The 23,575-nt window shown below is 40.9% G+C and overlaps 1 protein-coding gene across 1 annotated transcript; it reads right to left on the minus strand.

Annotated features, from left to right (window-relative positions):
• Window positions 1-40: 40 nt before the first annotated feature.
• On the minus strand, window positions 41-19,382 carry LOC139474086 (AFG1-like ATPase). The gene is made up of 12 exons (XM_071256951.1): window positions 19,201-19,382; window positions 15,371-15,579; window positions 14,251-14,317; window positions 13,498-13,599; window positions 12,851-13,081; window positions 11,107-11,165; window positions 9,555-9,637; window positions 9,262-9,332; window positions 7,942-8,042; window positions 4,078-4,218; window positions 3,463-3,579; window positions 41-1,997 (listed from the first exon to the last, which is right to left on the minus strand). Exons 1-12 carry the CDS (start codon window positions 19,289-19,291, stop codon window positions 1,806-1,808), a joined length of 1,464 nt encoding a protein of 487 aa, XP_071113052.1. The 5' UTR covers window positions 19,292-19,382; the 3' UTR covers window positions 41-1,805.
• Window positions 19,383-23,575: the final 4,193 nt, after the last annotated feature.

Genomic DNA, 23,575 nt, shown 5'->3' on the forward strand with positions numbered 1-23,575 from the left:
TAGCGAGAACAAAGATCTGATTTTAATGAGATTGAACAGTAACATGCAAAGCATCAGGAACCCGTACTTCATATTAACAAACAGTTGTGTTATGCTGTCCATAATGCACTACAAACACTAGCCACTAAACACCCACACATCTTTATCACAGTGATGCATGGCCTATACATTATTTCTAAAGCATGGATTTGACAGGTCGGTGGTTACAGGGATAGTTGCCTGTCTTTCAGAAATCAGCATACTCACCGAGGTCTACAGCAAACATTCATAAAACAGACTTAAAACTTTTCAATTTAGGCTATCGTATTCACAACTAAAATGATACAATGAAAAGTATAAATGTATTTTCATTAACCTGACAGATCTTTCTTTCATGTATTAGAAATATTAAAAGTAACAACAATAAAAGTCACTTTTCAAATTATAATTGATCAAGTGCATTGTACGTATCAGTACTCTCTGGCCATTGATAACCTCAGAAGAACAAAGTCTTCTTACAAGAAAATATATAGCATGGTAAGCTATAGTATAGCATTAGTTACGTTATAATGGATCGTAATGGTGAATTCTTACTAACCTATTAAATATTTCATACACAAAATGTTTCTTGTTCTCTGTTCAACTTTTATGACACATCAATTAGGATTGATCGACACTGATATTCTCGACTATAAGCAAGGTACCTGTCGTTAGCACCTAAAGGGCAGGCAACTCTATATTATCGCGGTTTCACTATTTTGTAGTGTGATACGTCTGGATAATGTGGTTTACATCACTTCCTGTTTGAGATTATATATAATCAGTATGCATATGACCTAGGTTAGGTTAAGGGACTTCATTTAATCAAATGGGTTCTTTTCTAACCAATTTCGAAAGGAGGTAGGGGTAATTCCACTTCAAAAACATTCCAGAAACTTATCATGAAATAGTAAACATGTACACTTACGAGTAGCCGTGACATATCACAATGAGTCCTGTTTTCAATCAAGTGATGAAATTTCATGCTTAGATTTGTAGAAGTAAGCAGTTGACACAGGGTGTGGATTATGAGATTTATTGATACCGCAATGATATAGAGACTGTGATAATTATGAGTCGTACTACACATAACCTTTAATATTGGTTTTTAGGGGATAAACTCACTGTATATTCAATGTATCGTAATACATATGATACACTACATTACAAGTTATATTGGTGTAAAATTCGGTGACTAATATCAGATGTTTAAAATTGTTTAAAATGCTAAACAAACCTGTTCAACAGCCCGCTTACACTGATTCTCTCGTATTTCCTGGTTGGCTTTAAATAACATAACAGTCACACTGCCTTCTCACCTATATGTTTTGCCCCACAATATCCCATCTTTGATCTCTGAAATTCCAAATTCAAACGCAGGGTTGTCATTCACCCGCAAAAAATAAAGTATACCAACCTATGTAATATAAGTACTGTATCAGGATCACACCCATCATATCAGAATACGTATTAACGACGACCCATCCTTATCATTGCAAATGATTCTGTCATGGGCACTTAGATTAAATTCCTAAATAAATTCCTGTAACTACTAAAACAGTAGCCCTTATATACAAACTTCTTAGTAAGTTTCATACAAATCATAAACCTCACTAAGATAACTTATTGTAGATCTCTTCTCACTAAAAGCACTCAAATCTTAACACATACTAACATGTATTAAAAGCTCTCTTTATCACACATATACATCTTTCACACAAACTAGGCTTAACGTTTTTAATTATGTGTATCAGTTTAAAACAATCCTTAACTAAAACCAACAATCATCATAAACTGTGAATGCCTTCTTTCCCAGCATTCTCTGTGAATGTCCGAGTTTTCCCACGTTCCTGCGTGAGCGCCCTGTCGTGGTTCCAGTACTCCTCAGTCTGCATCTCGGTCAGCCTGGACACTGTCCGGTCAAACGCAAACAGTTCCTCTTCCCCTGTGAAGATGCTGGACTTAGCCTTGTCCGAAGTCTGGGAGGAAAACAGAAAGAAATCATTCAGGTCAAAGTAGCAGAACAGTGTACGACGGCTGAGACAGCTCGCATGACTTACATACACAGTGGTACAAGGCTATATCACTGTCCTCAGTCTTCAGGATCAACAGTGTGTGACGGATGAGACAGCTCGCATGACTTACATACACAGTGGTACTAGGCTATATCACTGTCCTCAGACTTCAGTATCAACAGTGTGTGACGGCTGAGACAGCTCGCATGACTTACATACACAGGGGTACTAGGCTATATCACTGTCCTCAGTCTTCAGGATCAACAGTGTGTGACGGCTGAGACAGCTCGCATGACTTACATACACAGTGGTACTAGGCTATATCACTGTCCTCAGACTTCAGTATCAACAGTGTGTGATGGCTGAGACAGCTGGCATGACTTACATACACAGTGGTACTAGGCTATATCACTGTCCTCAGTCTTCAGGATCAACAGTGTGTGATGGCTGAGACAGCTCGCATGACTTACATACACAGTGGTACAAGGCTATATCACTGTCCTCAGACTTCAGGATCAACAGTGTGTGACGGATGAGACAGCTCGCATGACTTACATACACAGGGGTACAAGGCTATATCACTGTCCTCAGTCTTCAGGATCAACAGTGTGTGACGGATGAGACAGCTCGCATGACTTTCATACACAGTGGTACAAGGCTATATCACTGTCCTCAGTCTTCAGGATCAACAGTGTACGACGGCTGAGACAGCTCGCATGACTTACATACACAGTGGTACAAGGCTATATCACTGTCCTCAGTCTTCAGGATCAACAGTGTGTGATGGCTGAGACAGCTCGCATGACTTACATACACAGTGGTACTAGGCTATATCACTGTCCTCAGACTTCAGGATCAACAGTGTGTGACGGATGAGACAGCTCGCATGACTTACATACACAGGGGTACAAGGCTATATCACTGTCCTCAGTCTTCAGGATCAACAGTGTGTGACGGATGAGACAGCTCGCATGACTTACATACACAGGGGTACTATGCTATATCACTGTCCTCAGTCTTCGGGCAACAATCTGTGATGGCTACAATGACGCACTGACACACGATGCTCATAGAGTATTTGGCCCTGCTCTGCACTGGAACATCCACCATTTCCACAGGGTGAAGGTCAAGGCACCATGGTATCCTGTTGCAAGGCATCCGGAGGTCCTTGAGATTTGCTGCTTAAGAATTTGAATCTAAGGACCCTGCACTCTCAAACATTCAATATTAGATAAAACTCAAGGCACCCTAGGGTCCCAGAGGTTTGCTGCTAAAGAATTTGAATCAAGGACCCCTCAAACATTGAGCATTAGGCACAACTGAAGACATCCTGGGGTGCAGATTTTTCCTGATAAAGAACTTGATTCTAAGTACCCCTCAATCTGTCATTCTAAAATATATCCCGCCAGTATGTGCAGGTGCTACTCACTGCCTGGATGCCCAGATCGTCCATGAGAGCCATGTTTGCCAGCTCATCCCGCTGACTGAGAGTCCCAGCGGAGAACAGGTGCCTGGCCTCAGCTTCAGCAGAACAAACCACCTTCACCTGTAGACACACACAGCACACTGTTTGATTGGCATTCTAGAAGTTGGCAAACACCTCTCTTACTACTGCAGACACATCACATAGCAACTCTTCAAACTCAGTTTGAAACTATTTACAATATACTACTCAAAAGAAGTGAAAGATAAATGATAATAATATGAAAGAAGGTGTGTTCCTCAATTTCTATTGAGTAGTACATAATTCTATTCATTATGACTTAATAAGCTTAACAGAACTAACAATTGTTGCCTACATCCCTTGAAATGATCAGGAAGCAGGGAAAGGAAGCTTTACTGAGGGAGACGATGTGGACTCAATAGTTGATAACACTGCACAGCTTGAGGTTTCAAATGTTTCATGTCAAATTCACGGGCAATTTAGCTCCACAATAAAAAACTCAGCACATGTGTTTCCATTCTACCAAGACAAAATATATGGCCATTTAAGCCTTTGGTTCTCGAAATCAGTAATGGTTCCAGTGTGCAGTCTGTCACATACCTTATTATCATAGAAAGTGTCTATGAGCGTGATGAACCTCCTGCCCTCAGTCTTGTTCTGCAGGGTCATTGTGGGGATGTCTCGGATGATGACGATGTCAAACTCCTGGCTGATACGGAGGTAGTCTACAGCCCCTAGTGCCTGGCAACACAGCAACAACCAAACATTTCAAATGGAAACAAAGCCTTGCTTATGCACTGAAAGGAGTGAGCGAGTTGTGTTTATCATCGCTTTTAACAGTATTACAGTTATATCACGGTGTGTCAGCTTAATGTGGGAGGAAAGCCTGAAGCGAAGCAGGTATGAGATGTTTACCACTTTGGTGAAACTCACGAGCACGGGTATTGTGCTGACAAACCTAGAAACATAATCGGGGTGACCCGGGATCCGAACCCACAATCATAGGTTTCTGGCGTGCCCAAGGGATGCAACTCTGCACAACGAATCATGGTACCTTATAGACGACTGGGCCACCTGTGCCCCCCTTAGACAACTGGGCCACCTGTGTGCCCCTTAGACGACTGGGCCACCAGTGCCCCCACACTGAAAGGCATTGGTATCTTTCCCTCAAGTAAATGATGTACAGTAAATCTGGAAAGTTTTACAAGCAGGAACATACTGCAAAAACTGAGTGACAGAGTCGCAACAGTTTCATGACGCAGTTATCCTTACAGACCAACAAGATAGCGGCATATCTTTTTTTAATTCACTTCCACACATTGACAAACCAGCCAGTACTGATTAAAGAAACAATTCCTCGCATCCTGTGTTTCCGTAATTACACGATGTCACTTAGTATCAATAGTCTAATTAGTCTAAGTTCACTGACTTGCCACATCTCGTCAAATTGTTGACATAACACCAAGTAATCCAGATATACATCTGTCTATTCTGTTAGATAAACACGCTACTCCAACCTCCCTAGTCAACAACAAAACATGCATCTATACTTTAAAAAAAAGTACCTTGTGCGAAATACCCATAATGTCGGAAAGCGCACATTAAATCTCCAACAGTAAGTAATTAAGTAACACTGAGTTACCATTTCATCTTGCCGCTTCCTACATATCAAATATAACACCTGTAATAGTAGCTTTCATATTTAGCAATGCAAAACTTTCCAGATGCACTTACGGCTATTGTTAGCTGCTTGCAGTAATTTCATGGCGCAAAACTTTCCAAATTTATAGCATAAATTTTAGTAGGCATTTAGTGATTTTGTCAGGGGTATTTTCACTGACAAACATCTTCATTGCCCCAAATAACAAGGTCTTAAGTCAGGTGAGTTGGGTTGAATGCCCCTGTGAGCAGTATTTCAGTTACATGGATGTGTGTCATGAAGGGGGAGTGAATGAGTGAGTGACTCTGGTTTTACGCCGCTTTTAGCAATTTTCCAGCAATATCACGGCGGGGGAAACCAGAAATGGGCTTCACACATTGTACCCATGTCAGGAATCGAACCCGGGTCTTCAGCGTGACGAGGAATGCTTTAACTACTAGGCTACAAGACCGCCCCCATGAAGGAGGAAAGTCTAAGTGTTTACACTTTGGGCTTAAAAAAATAAAAGAATTGGTTCTCAGTTAATGACTTTTGAAAATATATTTTGAGCGGGCAGTTGTTTATTTTTGGGGGGCTTTTTACCAAATAAACAGTTGTGTACCATCCACCTGGGTAAGGGCCTCCCTACATAAACAATCACACACTCTTCTTTTGCCTCCATGAACATAACACAAGATGTGCAAAAAAGCAGTGCGCATGTAAAGGGAAGTAACTGTGTGTTATATTGGATCGCATTGTTATAAAGTATTAGGATTTTATCCATTTTTTTTTTAATGAAATAAAAATGAAACGTGCATATGATGATGTGCCCAAGAACCAAGGCTAATATTTTGTTTAGCTTTGGTGAAACCCATGAGCACAGTATCGTGCTGACAAGCCGAGAGGAATCATCAGGACAAAACTGGGATTTGAACCCATGATCAGTGGATCCTGGCAGGGCTTTGGGAAGCTAGAGTCAGGACCAGACGATCCAGTTCTGATATTAGGATTAATGTCCCCCACTGTCGTGAGCGCACTGACATGCGATCAACCAAGACCTATTTTAATTCCCATAAAAAACAATTGCTTTCCAAACCCTGAAGAATTACTTTGGCAGAAGACGTCATTTTCGTATGAGGTAGTACAGAAATCTACCCGGCCTGAGTTCGGTCATCAGACATGTCCTCAGTGCCAATGCCATGGGCAAGTCAATTCAATTCCGTACCAAGCTGGTTTACCATTTTGCATTGTTCCGGTTTGTGAATATAGATTGCTCGTGTTCTTAACAGCATTCCTGCCTATATTGATAATGTATTTGTTTTTCAGTCTACTGAATCTGGATTTAACACAATATTTGGAACATAAACCGTCATGCCCAACAATGATGATTTTCCTAATGCTGGTCGCCTATTGGGATCTGTACTGTTAAAATTCTGCATTCAAGAATTATTTTCATTTAGATCACTGTCACTGTCGGAGTCATAACTTTGTATAAGATCCAATGTAATTTTCTTAAATCCGAATAAATATGAAAAAAGTGTGAGGTCACCTTCTTTCTTAGAAAAGAAATTCTCACAGACAACAAGGGCTTGTTTAATGTCAAACTTTTTCAGGGGGTTGCACTCGCCCATTGTTAGCACTACATGGTAGGGTAGATTTACAAAAAAAACTGCTGTTGATTCAATTTCATGTTAGAGAGGGACTGCGCTCCAAAAAACCTGTTGTTGACTTACCCTACCCCTAACCCTACCCCTACCCCTACCCCTACCCCTACCTCGAGGAGAGTACTGTATGCACAAATCTACCAGGGGTCCATTTATGTACCGTATATGACCGCGTATAAGACGAATTTTGAGGACCAGAAAAAAGATTCTGGAGAAAGGGGTCGGCTTATCCACGGGATACACTTTCATGAGTCAGAAACATCGCCTGAATGACGGTCCGATAGATCACAACTTCCCGAAAGTTTGGAAGTTGCCACGACTAGAGCCATTATTGTTATAAATTATCAATAATGTTATTATTATACACCAATGTTGTCATTATTAAAAAAATGTTATGCATGTTACTACTTCCGATAATAAGTTTTCAATTGAATGTTCAAAGTTTATCGTTCTTCGTAAACTCCACAATCTTTACATGTAACAATATATGTAATTCACAGCTATAATATATAATCCCCAGATGAAATCGCCAATAGCTATTACGTACGTTTTGCAAAGTTCATAAATTGATAGTGAACAAGTGTCTACCTTTATTGAAAGAGGCAAATAAACAACTGTATCGGCGAGTTATTCCGTTCGCCATTTGCAAAAACATGTGATCAGCTGTTTCCTGTGACGTCACAAACGGTGACCACTGTGATTGCTTCCTGTTGTTTAAAGAGCAACACGGTACACAAGGAAATGAGCATTGATAATAATGGGCCGATTGGTATTGTCATGTTGTTTACACAAACATTTTCAAGTTGTGGGTGCTTAGCGATCGTGTTGGGAGCAGTGGATGACTGGTTTGTTAAATCTTTATTAGACATAATAATGACTTTTTCAATATAATTACAAAGTTTTTCATCTTATATTTTTTAATATCTGCGAGTACCGGCACATGTCTTGCAGTCCGATTTCGCAGTGTTTTTTGCCTTTCAATTCCTGGTTCGGCTTATCTGCGGGTCATATCATATTTCAATGGTCAAGTTAACACCTCGGCTTATCTACGGGTCGGCTTATCCACGGTCATATACGGTACTATCTCATACGAAACAGACCCCTTCAGCATTACTGAGTTATTATGTCTGCTGAAGGTGAAGTTAGACAGAGAGTACGTACAGTCTGGCATAAGTGGCTGAATGATGAGTCCAGAACTCGACCACACGTCACCGGCAGCTTCAGGTCCCGGCCCAGGATTCTCAGCGTTCGAGGACGTATAACTGAAATCAGCATAAACACATTTTTTTACCTACGAGGGCAAAGATATCGGGGTTCATGAAGTCATATATGCCCTAGGGTCATGTCACGTCACGAGACAACAGTTTATTATTTCCGTCATACGGGCACTCATATAATATCCTCTATGATCTCTGCTTATCCAATTTGTTTATAAACTGTATTTATTTAAGAAAACCTGCTGTTGACTCAATTTCAAGTTAAAAAGGGACTGTGCTCCAAAAAAATTGCTGTTGACTCAATTTCATATTAGAGAGGGACTGTGCTCCAAAAAACCTGCTATTGACTCAATTTCATATTAGAAAGGGATTGTGCTCCAAAAAAACTGCTGTTCAATCAATTTCATGTTAGAGAGGGACTGTGCTCCAAAAAACCTGCTGTTGAATCAATTTCAAGTTAGAAAGGGACTGTGCTCCAAAAAACCTGCTGTTCAATCAATTTCATGTTAGAAAGGGATTGTGCTCCAAAAAACCTGCTGTTGAATCAATTTCATGTTAGAGAGGGACTGTGCTCCAAAAAACCTGCTGTTCAATCAATTTCATGTTAGAGAGGGACTGTGCTCCAAAAAACCTGCTGTTGACTCAATTTCATGTTAGAGAGGGACTGTGCTCCAAAAAACCTGCTGTTGAATCAATTTCATGTTAGAGAGGGACTGTGCTCAATGATCAGGTGCCTATTTCAATACTTGATGTCACTCAGAGTCCTGTGGGAAACTGAGACATCATCTCTGCGTAACTAAAGTGCTCATTTACCATTAGGCTCATATACAGTCTCAGCGTCAGTCATCACGCAATCATAGTGGGCTTTTAATGCTTTGACCCAAGCTTGCCAAGTCCCCCTATAAACAAGCATACCATACTCAATAACTTTCTCATAGTATAGCAACACAGCCCATTAAAATAATAGCCATTCTGCAATATTACTTGATGGTAGTGAGTGATACGAGTTTGGCTTAATGCCACTTCGAACAGTATTCCAGTCATATCAAAGAGTGTCAGCTTGAGGTGGAAGGAAAGCCCTAAGGCATATACATTTACCACATTGGTTGCTGAATTAAAGGGCTTTTGAAGAATGTTTTATTGCACATTCAAGGCCTTTACAAGCCTGTGTGAGCCATGTCAAGGGTAGACGGTCAAACATAGCAATATGATGTTGTGACATGATCAGTCAGAACAATGTTGTAGTAAAGGGGAGACAACTCACTGGCATTCTGGCTCTTGCGTAGATCTTCAAACACTCTGTCAACTTCAAACTGGCTATCACACATGGACTTTCTAAAATATTAAAACAAAACCTTCGAAACAATCAAAAATACTTTAGAAATAACAGTCACAATATTTTACACAGTTTTTCACAATATTACAACAATATCACACTGGGGCAATACCAAGATAGACAACAATAGTACCAGTGTGTTTCGTGTGATGAGCAACACTTTAACAAATGTGCTATCCAACCACTGCCCACCACCATGTTAAGTAACACTAGAAGCTTACATGAAATACGTCCTTCCTTCAGCCGGAAGCGTCATCATACGATAGTCAACCCCAGAGTCCAGACACACCACGCTGCTGTAGTTCTGAAACAGTATCTCAGGATCACTGATGTTCCAACACATACTTCACATAAACACAGCACCATTTCTCCTCCCCCGATGGTGTCAACATGGTCCATGGTCATTGCTCCACAGATTTTGGTACACAACATTTAGGGCTGGGATGGGTCACTCGGGTACCCGGGTCGGATGGGTCCTGACTAGGACCCGGGTACCCACAGGACTACCCGGACCCATGGTAAGTCATGTGATATATTGTTTAATGACAAAAACTCACTATAGCTCAGTGGTTACACTAGAAGTTGCTAATGTTCGCATTTCTTTCTGACAATGCACACATTCCTTTTCAATTTGACTTGTATATGTTTGAGTAATGATAACGCTTCAGTCAACTTCAGTTTACGCATGATCTGATCGTTTGATCCATATATCTAAATAGATTTAGCCAGGGCTGCGGTAAAACAATGACTAATAAGACATTTTGTTCCAAACTCTTGAGACTTGCAGTGGGTACACAGGTAGGGTCGGGTAATAGGGGGTCGGGTTTGGAGGACTGATTTGCAGTGTGGTGACTATATTGAACCAACAACTGTATACCAAGCCACAAGGCCTGGTTCCAGTGAGATACAGAAAGTGGTCAGACAGCACTCAGATTACATCGCACAAAGGATAATGATTCTCGCTTGACTATGTATGCAAACGAGTGCCTAAGCCTTGTGTCCATCAGCTCTGTATGTGCCAAAAATGCTTTGAAATTACTAGCCTGAATACGGATATTAGCATCACTTTCAGTATATTGTAGCATTATTATGTGGACTTTTATTAGGTAAGCTTACAAGACTGAACAGACTTTAACATGACTCGGGCTTCAGACAAGTGGCTGAAGTCACAGATTGTACAGCTTCAGTGTCAGACAAAGGTAGGGTTGTGGAGTAGGGTACATTTGATAGCCATGAGTGACTGACCTCATTTCATCAGCTTACTTGAACGCTGTGTCACTACTGGTGTCTATACTGGGCAATTTGGGGAATTCAAACTCTGCATAGTGAGTTCAGTTCTTTACAACGCTCAGTAACCCGTGTTCCCCATTCCAAGGTAAAGATGGCGATATACATGATCTAAGGCATAGTTTTATCATGTTTATTGAACAAAAGTACGAGTGTGCTCTTAAGAATTGCTAGTGCAGTGGTAGTATTAATATCCTGCAGTCAGGGGGGCCTCTTTTGGATGTGGATTTACAATTCCTACAACAGAACCCGTCTTTTGCATGCTTGGGTAAAGTCACTGAATCATGCGTAAAAGGACTTTGAGTGAGTGAGTGAGTATGGCTTTACGCCGCTTTTAGCAATATTCCAGCAATATCACGGCAGGGGACACCAGAAATGGGCTTCACACATTGTACCCATGTCAGGAATCGAACCCAGGTCTTCAGCGTGACGAGCAAACGCTTTAACCACTAGGCAACCCAGCCGCTCCAAAAGTACTTTCAATACCTTCAATATCCCTATGAAAGGCACAAAGTTTGCACGCTGTAGGCCGTTCTTGTAGAGATCTGGACAAAACAAAAAAAATCCATGAATACAATATCAAACTTGTTAACTAAAAAAAAAGGCAGGAGATATGCACCCAATATAATGATTTATTCATATTTGACTTAGGTATTACCAGCTGATTACACAGTAGCTCCGATGGAATTCAGAGGCAGAATAGGTCACCTGGGTCCTGCTTATCATATACTTATCACATATTTATCTCATACTTATCATAAGAGCTTACTACTGGCAAGCCAGGATAAGTTGAGTTGTGACCTGACAATCAACTTGTTATGACTATGTATGAGGTCCACCCACTGGCATGTACCATTGTGAAGAAAGGGGTAGCAGGTGGTCCACAATAAGTAGTACGATAGATATGTACGTCTTGGCTAACCACGAGTTCTAGTGGCAAGTTCAATAGCACATAATAGTTGGTGCTAATATGAGGTACCCGATAACAAGAATTTTGTATTTTTGGGGGTAAAACTATTATTTATACTTATCCTGACTCATACTTATTGCTTATCTCTACTAATTTCCGAAAGGTAGTGGAAACTTCCTGAACTGTGTTTCAGGAGAACAGAGAAAGCATATCACTCAAACACACCCCTGGACTGCACATGCACACCGGAAGCACGTGCTCATGTTATCAACCCTTGGTTTGCCCAGTCCGGGCCTGATTGTTTACAGGTCTCTGTGACATAATGGGGAATAAGCAGATGTCGGCATTGAACAACAAGCACATACAGTCAAGTCTCGTTAACCCGACACTCGTTAATCCGACAATCGGCTTTATCCGACACTAATGATGGGAACCAATTAAATCAGTGCTATTTAGACCCGTTAATCCGACAGTCTCGCACTCCGACTCCGACACACCTAATTTGCAACGAAATACCGAAATCACTCATTAATCAGTCTCGTTAATCCGACACAGTGATCAGCATCCTCCGTGGCCATCTGTCTGCGAGTACACAGCCAGTGTTTTGATGAGAGGCGAGTCGGCTGGTAGCTGCATATTACAAAGCTGCAGCGATAAACTTGCTTAACAATAAACAATTACTGCTTTAAATAAAGAAAACAGGATAATTCACATGCTTAGATTACCTCAATCTTATTAAAATCAGATACAAGTTCTCGCTATCGACGAGGACATCCCATTACAAGTCACGTCAGAACAACCTTTCGCGAACTATGACCTACCAATAAAATGACCAACAGGAAGTCGACGTTAGCCACTTAGAAAGCAGCTTTCTTAAGCTTTGGGTACCAGTTTCAAAGTTGCGACTTCCATTCCATTGCGACTTCCATTTTAAAGTATTTTGAATCTGTCAAACAGTCTGTAACAGTTGTTTTGTGTTAAACTTTGGAGGTTGAATGATTAGAAAACATATTCCGCCAACAATTCAACATAACAATATGAATATATATCTTATATTTTTTATAACGTGTTTGAATCCTTATCTATCGTGTAGTTGTCCGATTTTCGATCACAAACGTTTGCTACTACTAAATTTCGTTTATCCGACATACTCATTAATCCGACACAATCATATGCAACCATCGATGTCGGATTAACGGGACTTGACTGTACTTACAAATAGATAGCTTTTAAATCACGGATTTCTTCAAGTGGAGCAAAGTCCCCTTATCAACACTGATAAGTCACATATACATATTTCACAAAAGAATACATAGATACCATTTGGATGTCTGTTTGAAGTTGCTACAACAACAACGCCATTTTCAAACAGTTCTGTGAAGAGTCGTTTCAGAATCATGGCATCAGCAATGTCCGTCACTTGGAACTCATCAAAACACAACAGCCACGTGTCTTCACTGATTTCATCGGCCACAGGAGCTATAGGGTCGAAGGCATGGGACCTCTTTACGTTCCTGTGTTTCGGCTGGCTGTGTTTCAGCTCATGGATTCCTGGAAACAACAAAATTACATGTCCATATCAGTCGGCGCCAAATAACCTGGAGACGACAAGCCTGAACTTGGCTCTTAGCACCTTTCAGGAGTGAGTATGGTTTTACTGTGCTTTTGGCAGTATTCCAGCAATACCCTGGCAGGGGACACCAGAAGAGGCTTCACACATTGTACCCATTTCTGGAATTGTACCTGTGTCTTTGGAGAGACAAGTGAATGTTTTAAGCAACAAGCTACTCCACTGACCCAAGGTTCATAGCCAACAGTAAAGAGACAAATATTTTACATACCAGCACTACGTAGTTTAAATGAATAAAAGGCTAACATGTAAGTAACATGGGCAGATATAAGGACGATGCAACACAGGAGTGGAGACCTGGCTATAGAGTTATAAACTATGTAGACAAGGAACTTACGTCTGTGTACATCCAGCATGAACTTGTGGAAGTGGACACGTTGTTTCCTCCTCACTGAGCACGTATGGAAGAACATGTCCATCAGCATTGTCTTCCCGCATCCTGCACAGAGTGAGTGAGTGAGTGAGTGAGTGAGTGAGTGAGTGAGTGAAGTGTTTGTTTGTTTGTTTGTTTTTGTTTTTGTTTCTTTGTTTGTCTGTAAATAATCAAGTCTGGGCACGACAGTGATTGACATCATGAGCAACTGGGATACAATGACATGCATCAACCAAGTCAGTGAGCTTGACCACCCGATTCCGTTAGTTGCCTGTTATGACAAGCATAGTCGCCTATGAGTGAGCGAACGAGTTGTGTTATACATCACTTTTAGCAATAATCCAGCAACATCATGGCAGGGGACACCAGAAATGGGTTTCAGACATTGTACTCATGTGGGGAATCCAACTTGGGTCTTTGAGAGTGAATGAGTATTGTTTTATGCCGCTTTTAGCAATAATCATGGCAGGGGACACCAGACATGGGCATCACACATTATACCCTTGTGGAGAATCAAGCCTGAACCTTTGACGTGACCCTGCAAACACTTAAACCACTAGACTACCCCACCGTCCTGTCATTTTGTATATCATGGGTGGAACGACTGATCACACTTTCAAGGCAAAGCAATTGTCTATGGCTCGAAAACAACTATCTATATGACATATAAATATCAATAGATCGACATGTCTTAGACATAGGAGTAACTGAACTCACCAACACTTCCATACAGGTAGAGACCCTTTGGAGCTGACACTTGCTGGGGGGTACCAAATCCTAGACTCTGAAACGGCAGGAAAAGTCTTGGATTCATCTTTGACATCAGGAGATTGGGGTTTACCTACATTCTTCATGGTGCTGACAATTGTAACTTTGGGAACCGATTGATTTCTCAGCGGGGTTAATGAGCTGGCTACATGGAAAATAATTGCCCGCTCCTTAACCAGTTGGACATAAATCTGAACTTGCTGCTTTCGTTATTTTTTTCTGCTGTAAAATTGTCAATAGGACTCCTTGTGAATGAACAATCTCATTAAAATCAGACCTTAGTTCTCGCTACCGCTAAACAAAGATCTGAGGACATCCCATTAGGGGTCACGTCAGAACGACCTTTCATCCCACCAATCAGAGCATCGCTTACCAGATTATGAAAGTGACAGTCAGAATGTGATTTCTGATCATGCAGCCTCGAAAACTTTAACTCCGAACGATAGTTACGGATTTAACGACTGTATCCATACAATCTAGACCATCAATGTTCTTTTGTTCAGGTTTCAAATTTGTAATCGAGAATTTGTCAAAATATGTTTCGAAGCGTAGTTGCCAATTTGAAATTAGTGCCGTAAAGCACGAGAAAGCTGCCTTCTGATTGGTCATTCCATTGGGCGGTCAAAGTTCGTGCAAGGTCGGTCTGACGTGACCCATAATGGCATGACCTCAGATCTTTGTTAAGCGGTAGCGAGAACTAAGATCTGATTTTAATGAGATTGTGTGAATGAAATACTTCAAACCACAGGTATTTAGATTGGTAGTTACTCAATATTTAAATAGCAACAGTTTGTGAAACATTCTTGTTTTAACAGGCAAAAAAACATTTTTCTAGCATTTGCAACAGTACGTTAGAGCATAGAAGCAAAATGCAAACACGGTACAAATTCGGAATTCAATGTCAGTAAGTAAACAAAATAGCAATACCAAGTACACATCCTGGACAAATCTGTCAAAATACATAAAAGCCACTACTTTAAAGATGGCTAAGTTAAACTAAATAATTATGACTAAACTTGACAGACACAATACTCGCCATACACTTTTCACTGGAAGTACTCATTCCTACCTGCAACCAGGAGGCATTCTGTGCCTGAGGTTTGTAGTTCTTGAGCTGCAGATGCAGGTCCTCAAGGGACGACACCACCTCTCTCTGATACTCATCCCTCCTCAGCTCCCCAGTCTCAATCTTTGACAGATATGCCGCCAGAGGGCCATTGTAACCTTGGAAACTTACTTCCTCCGTCAAGCTGTCAGTTGCCAAGTTGTCACCATTTTCTGCAATAATTTAAATAGCCATGTCAAGTAATTTGTAACACAAATTGAAGAATAGCGTTTGCTTGAATTCAGGTAATATTTATCGTTGAAGATCTCACCACCTTTTTCAAACGATTTCCAAATGTAACTATATGAGGTGAAGGGAAATGGAGATTGACATTTTGTTCAAGACTATTGCTCTCATATAGCGATGTGCATGCATGTGTATATGTGCATGGCTGCTTGTACTTAACTAGTCCGAACTAATGTTGATTTTATAGTGCTAGCACACTGAGATACCATGCCGCAGTTTAACATGAATAACCCTTCAGACACAGTATGCTGACACCCAGTCAAACAGTCCTTGTTTTAGCCCCATAATACTGAGCGCCAGGCAAGGTTACAAGAGGTACCACATCTTTTGGTATGACACGGCTGGGGATCAAACCCCAGACATTCCAGCTCCGGGCAGATGCTCTACCAATAGACCATGAAGGCGGTCTAACCATACAAAGCAGTGTGTACATTAAGTTTGAAAGTCAAGGGGTTCTTGCCAGACCCTACAATGTTAAACATGTTGAAAGACATAAAGCTTAGGGGTCCTTATACCCTGTAAACATGTCATACTGCTGTAGCAATAAACCGGAGCACCTGTAGAATACAGCACAACAACTTCTCGTGTGGATAAATGCCATAGGTCGCACGTCACTATCACAAGCAAACAGTTCTAGTGAAATATATGTTGGACACGAACTTGCAAGCTTCGGATTCTTACCCCGACAGCTAACAGACTGAGTTATGTCCGCTCTGTTAAACTAAGTACAAATTTACCTAGCCATTTCTAAGACGTTATGCAACTGAACAGAAAGGGTCGAATAGGTGAGACACTTATGAAGGTTACAGGTAGGCATGGTGTCTCGTGACTGTAGTCTACGGACACTTACGAGTGATCCTAATGCCATTTGGCACACTCGTCCCATTCCGTAATCTGCAAGATACTGTGTGGCGAGGATTAAGCCGATATGGTGTGAACTGAAAACGGCTTCAGGCATCAAGCGTGGAATACACAGGAATGTATGAATGGTATTTGATAATTCATCATTTGATTTTGTGACAGAAAAGTGGGGGAGGTAACACTGTAAGGTCAATGTGGATCATAGTAAGGGACGAGGAAGCCATAAGCTTGGCTAGTGATGTAACAAGAGTAAGTAGGCATTTGTATCAGTAGTGAACAAATCTAGCAGGTTAAAGTGGCTTGTGTGGATGTTCCAGGACAGTTTCCAGTAGCCAAAATATTCAACACAAAACCATTTCTCAACTTTTTTTTATAGTTAAAATATAGCTTCTGTCAACTTTAGAGTATGCATGATCAGATCATATTATGAGCGTATCTGAGTAGGTTTTACCCAGGCTCCAATAAAACAATTCTCAATTGGACATTTTGTAGCCAACTTGAGACCTACAGAAGGTACCCGGGTAGGGTCTGGTGATAGGGGATCGTGTAGCCTGGTTGTACATTTGGGCTTGTCTCAGCCCAACTACAAACCTAATTGATTTATTGAGTGTGAGTGAGTGAGAAATTGTACCCATGTGGGAAATCCAACCCGGGTTTTCAGTGTGACAAGCGAACGCTTTTAACCACTATGCTACCCTGCCACCCAATTGATTTATTGCAAAAGATGTCCGACCGTGTGTTCGGACCAGCGACATTTGGATATCTGCAGCATGTATATAAATAACCTATCAAACTGCGTTGCTGTGCATCATGGTGCAAAATAATGAAAATTAATGGATCAGAAAAAAAAACGTATGTACATTAGTTCCCATTTATAATCCTTTTAGCTCCATGAATTATAGAGTTGAAACAAAATATACTATATGTTGAAAAAAAAGTGCTTTCATAAACAGGGCCTTGCTCTAAATTGCACTGTTGCAGGCTACATTTAGTAAACAAATTTTGAAAACTCTCAACATTGCTGGGCTTATTCAATGACAATGACAATGCATGTAGAGGTGATAGATCTCTGAGAGGATCTTATGCACACTCAATGGTCCCTGCTACTGTGTTGCTTGGCTGACATTACCATGGTTACAGGGCATTGTAATACCTCTATTAAGAATCTTGAAATTCAGTTGGTTAATCCATACCACATGATGAAAGAATACATTTCAAAGTAGACCCTGAAATCATGTGACTGACACTGACCTCGAATATTGACTTGTCTCCTGATAGATATTAACTCGTCTGCTAGAAAACAAGATGGCACCTGGTACGAACATTTCACAGTTTACAGCTACTGAGTGAAACAGAGGACAGTTAAAAGACCTCATAAACCTTAAAGAGAATTTCGGTATGTTATAATAAAACGAAAGATTACTCTTGATCAGGTAAATATGCGAAAGCATGGACCCTCTAACCCGACCCTGCGGCATCGATCTGGTCAGATCGATGCAGGGGTCTGGTCCTCGGGTCCTTGTTTACTAATATTGAGCTTGTCTATAGTTCTATTGTTTCACTGGTGTGTTTTGCAACAATATTTAAAAATTAAGTCATAGAGTATTGTGATGTGTTTGTAAACTTGTGCTGAATTCTAAAGGTAGGCCGGGCAGTCGGGTAGCCTAGTGGTTAAAGTGTTCGCTTGTCACACCGAAGACCTGCTTTCTATTCGCGACATGGGTACAATGTGTGAAGCCCATTTCTTGTGTCCCCCGCCATGATATTGCTAGAATATTGCTAAAAGCGGCGTAAAACCATACTCACTCACTCATTCACTAAAGGTAGGCCACTAAACCTTAACTTGCTCAAGGACTACAGCAACCCCCTAATTTCTGTCAACATTATTCAGTTTTGAATATAGGAATTAACATACAATATTATTATCTTGTGCAACGGCAACGGCCAAATAGAACTCGTTCGTCCTAGCTGTGGTTGAAAATCGCATCAAAGACTTCTGATCACACTGATTGATGACATTGACTGACCACGATTGATGAACATTTTTAGCAATCATGAAAATGAAGCCACTGCATCACTGTACTAACCATGCTAACATAATTATATTCCATGATTAGTCTTAGGTTAACAGTAAATATGAGTAGCTTAACTGTAAAACCTTTACTTCAACATGTTCAATGAATATGATCGAGCATGGCATAAAAATGATTCTGTCAAATCAACAGCTTCTGTGACATGTAAACATGGTAAATGATGGCTGAACAATGTTGATGAATACTGAACTATTCTCTGTCACGTGTACAGCTTTGATCACTTTTTTAACCGCTTGCTAAGCACAGCTGTTTCATAAGCATTAATGCACTCGCTCGCGATCATATTATAGGCCCTAGGCCTAGTGGTGATTACACACTGTAGCCTGGCAGACGGTACAGATTGACAGACTAACCCCCGATGTTCATCATATAGGCCTATCTTATTTTCCGTAGCGTGACATATGATGTCTAAAATTCAAACTGAAAATTGTCACTGAAATAGAAAACGGAGAATGACCTGAAACATTGAATTTTGCCCTTGGTATTACAGTACTAGGCTCAATCACGGTCAAATTCATGGATGAACATTTGAGGGATATATAATAGGCTTTCATAACCGTAAAGTTAGTGACATGACCATTTAGAATAAAATACCTGATAGGTTAGGAGCTGTGCTGTAGCACGAAAACAGGATTTGGCGAGATATTTTCCTGAACTGAAATTGCAAAAGAGACAAGCTCCGCATGTTTCAGCTCACCATACTCCACGACAGACTGTCAGTTATCGGGAATCAAGAGTAATCTGTCCTTGGGTAAAGACAAATCGGAGCTACCCTGTGAGACCTTATATATCTTGGCGTCTTATTCACAGTGGGAACTGCTGACCTTCCGATATACACCCGAGGTGTGCCGAACGCAAAACAGGGGAAGTAACCACGGAGTAATCCAAAGTAACCAATTTGATACGAGGTGGTCAAAGATAGCGGTCCTCAGTTCGAATCTTAAACTTGCCACATTTATACTTGTATTTTTCAAAAAAGAATTAGAAGGCAATTTTGAAGAAGGGGTGTGAAAATGACAATTAAATTCTTCAACAAAACAGATATGAACATGAATTATATTTCATTTATTCCTTTTTCAATATTTTAAATAATATCTCACATGTGCATAAAACACGGGTCTGCTGGCTCAAATGATTATACTAATACACAAACATAATGACTCAGTTTCACATATGGCATTTATTACAATAGACCAAGTAAGTAAAGGGGCACCGCGGAGTATAAATACTCTGTGGTACATTTGGCGTAGACACATAATGACAACCAGATTGCCTCTCCTCTCTTATCCACGGGGGGTACGGGTGGCACAGTCGTCTTAGGCGCCGCGATTCGCTGTGCAGAGTTGCGTCCCTTGGGCACGCCAGAAACTATGATTGTGGGTTCGAATCCCGGTTCGCCCCGGTTAAGTTTCTAGGTTTGTCAGCACCAAACCTGTTCGTGGGTTTCACCGAAGTGGTAAACGTCTTCGGGCTTTCGTCCCACATTAAGCTGACACGCAATAATATAACTGGAATACTGTTAAACGCTGCGTTAAACCCAACACACTCACTTTTATCCACGGCGGGAGCGGTAGGGTAGCCTTTCACTCGTCTCGCTGAAGACCCAGGTTCTATTCTCGACATGGGTACATTGTGTGAAGCCCATTTCTGGTGTCCTCCGCCATGATATTGCTGGAATATTGCTAAAGGCGACGTTAAATCCTACCTGGGAATTAAGGTAAATGGATGACTTTGGTACTACCATAATTCAAATATTATTTCAGGTATTGTTGAGGAAAGCCCATATGGTTGTGGTCATTGGCCTTTACCACTTTAGTAAAAGGCTATGGTGCTGACAGACTACAGACTGGGGGCTTCGAACCTGAGACCAGCGTCTCCCTTAATTCTATGGGACACCCGGAGATTTGTCATATCAGGTCTGAAAGGTCATAGCACTGGTTCTTGCTCGGAGACAGTATGTCGACGTTTATATTACTGTCTATTTGTCTATAACTTGATTCAAGATGTAGGAGAATGCTGCTTTGTGTTGTAAGTAAGGATAAGAATTTATGGATGAGCAACTACTTTATTACAGTTAAGAGCAACATTTCGGTGTAGGTTCTAACACCGTTATGAAGCAAGTGATATACAGAGTCTGGTTGGCAAGTATATACATGTATACAAGTGGGAGGCAATGTTTATACAGTAGAGTAGATATTGTTATACTGGAGTAGAGAAGCCTGTTATGTACACACAAGGGTAGTGATGACAATCATCGGTGAAGTCAGTGACATAAACAAAGCACAGAGATAGTAATATAAACAACGGGATTATGGCTGATTGTGGTCTTTGATGAGTTGATAGTACGCAGGGGTATGTAACAGCCTTGGTCACGGTTGATTGACGGCTGGAGTCTTTTGATGTTGATGGCTTCTTGTAGTTTCCTGATCTTGAAGTCTTTGAGGTTCGTGGTGAGGGCTGTGACTCTCTCCCACTGAATGCTGTGGCTTGGGTTGTCACGGATGTCTGATAGAGCTGATTTAGAGTCATCTTTGGAGACTGAGCTTTGATGGGTTTTTTATTCGGGTTTTGAGGGGGCCAGATGTTTCTCCTATGTAAGCTTGTCCACAATTGCACGGAATGTGGTACACTGCTCCTGATGGTTCTAGCTTGTGGCTGGATGGTGGTTTCCCTGTGGCTTTAATTGTGTTCTGAATGGTATGACTTCTCTTGAAAACTACATCAATGTTGGAAGAAGTTGTTCACCCATTTAATTCTTATCCTTACTTAGTACACCAACTTCTAAATGCCTATCAAAGAAGTTATGCTTTGTGGTGTGTTGGGGGCAACTGAGATGGCCCAGTACACCAGAAATGTATTTCACACTTTGTTCATTGTATGCGGGGAATCGAACACGGGCCTTCGGCGTGACGAGCGAACGCTTTTACAATGCACTAAGCTACCCCTCTCTCCTTAAACAAATATAAGTTTGAAAGTCATTATGTTAATACAATGTATATTAAATACCGAATCCTCATAACTGTCCGTATTCTTTGCCCTTCCTCAAAAATATACCTGTGTGAAATAGTAACTGGTCGCACGAAGGGTGATTAGGAAAAGTTCATACACTGGTCACATTTAAAGATACCGGCAACGAATTAATACCTGTTCGATGCAAACCAAATGCAACTTCTCCCCGGAAGGGGCATGCACTGCATACGCCAGTACGAGTGTGCCAGTATCGTATGACGCTCTTTGAATTCTTTGTATAAGGAGCATATACTCGATTGTACCTAACAAGTTGTGACATGTAGACATCAAGGGCTGCAGCTGCAGGAATATTGCTCGACATATAGGGAAAGTTGAACTACTGGAAAATAGAAGTCATCCCTCTTGTCAAACAGTCTTGTGTCGAGTGTTTCGTCACTCCGAATCTTTTGCATAGATCTAAATATAACAGATGATACAGTCTCAGTGGTCTCCTCTATTTCTAGTTCAGGTGGGTAAATCAGTGGAAGGGAATTGGCTTTTTGATGGTTATTGAACGGTATCAGACCTTCGATATATTCCTAAAGCGTAAGTTAAACTTCTTGGCCAAATTACCTTGTTTTTGAATTTGCCAATCGGAGCAGAAATTCTGATTCATTTGCATAAAGAAGCTGATCAGCCATCTTCCCGAGGCAAGAGAGTTAACTGACTTTAAAAGTCCAGTTTCCACTCTTGCCGAGCTAGGCTGGAATTACTGGGCTCGATCGTAGCGCCACCAGTGGCTATTACCAATTATGTCCCTTCTAAGCCTCTCCTAAGGACCAATCAGATTCCACCTCTCGTATCACTTGCGTTTGCTTCACACAAAATGGTTGCGCCCAGTCAGGACGATCTGATCGATAATCAATATCTATATTGTGATAAAACGGGTCTTACATAGCGAAATGCATCAAATCACGTGAGCACCTTGATTAAAAACATGAAAAGATTTTGAAAATATCTGCTGACAACGAGTTGGTAGTGCACATGCTTTGCAAATCCTGCAATCAACCGAAATCTGCACGACAGTTTATGAACCGGATTTCAATTTCGATAGCGATTTTGATTGGACTTTGCATAGACTCGTTAGTCCAGCCAAAATGTAACTCCATAATACCAGCCTAGTTCGGCAAGGGTGGAAACTGGACTTTTATAGTCAGTTAACTCTCTTGCCTCGGGAAGATGCAGATCAGCAAGAAGGGGAGCACAGTTGGTGCCTATGGGGATGCCTACTTCTTGCCTAAATGTCTTACCCCCAAATTTACATAGATGTTACCAATGAGGACGTCTTTCCAGTAAACCTCAGATAACACATTGGCTTTCGTTTTTGACCAATTCACCTGAACTCTGAAGACAGATACGTAACTGTTTCTATGATCACCACTTTTGTAACAAAAGACCCACGGATCAATGAAGAAAGTTTTTCCTGTATGTCATGTGGAATAGTCGTGTACAAATTTGGAAAATCAATTATTAAAACAGAATTGGATTTTTTCTGCCCCTCCCTCCAAAAAAAACCCCTAAACCAAACAAACAACATCAAACAAACAAAATAAATAAATATAATAAATAACTGAATAAAAAAAAATAATAATAAATAAATAAAATAAAATAAAATAAAACACATTTAGATCTAAATAAATATAGAATTTGCATAATCAAGTTTGGAATTTGATGAGCTCTTTGACGAGCGGGCTAGCGGTCCCGCTCTGATTTTCCTCTTCTCACATGTTCGTGTCCTCCTCACTTGGTTTCATGGAGTCTAGGGGTGGGGTGGGGCGACCCTGCTCCAAAGTACATGCCCATGTATGACACAAATGACACAAAATCGCCAGCTGTCCACTTCTTGATTTTCTTTTTAAGATAACTCTTTTCAAATAAATAAATAAATGTCACGATCCACTCCTTTGATCTTGTGATAAACATAGGAAATGCACAGTGTATGTAATAAAAAGAAGAGCCC

This window comes from Haliotis cracherodii, unplaced genomic scaffold (assembly GCF_022045235.1).
Source record: "Haliotis cracherodii isolate W230 unplaced genomic scaffold, xgHalCrac1.p SCAF_3, whole genome shotgun sequence".
NCBI lineage: Eukaryota > Metazoa > Mollusca > Gastropoda > Lepetellida > Haliotidae > Haliotis > Haliotis cracherodii.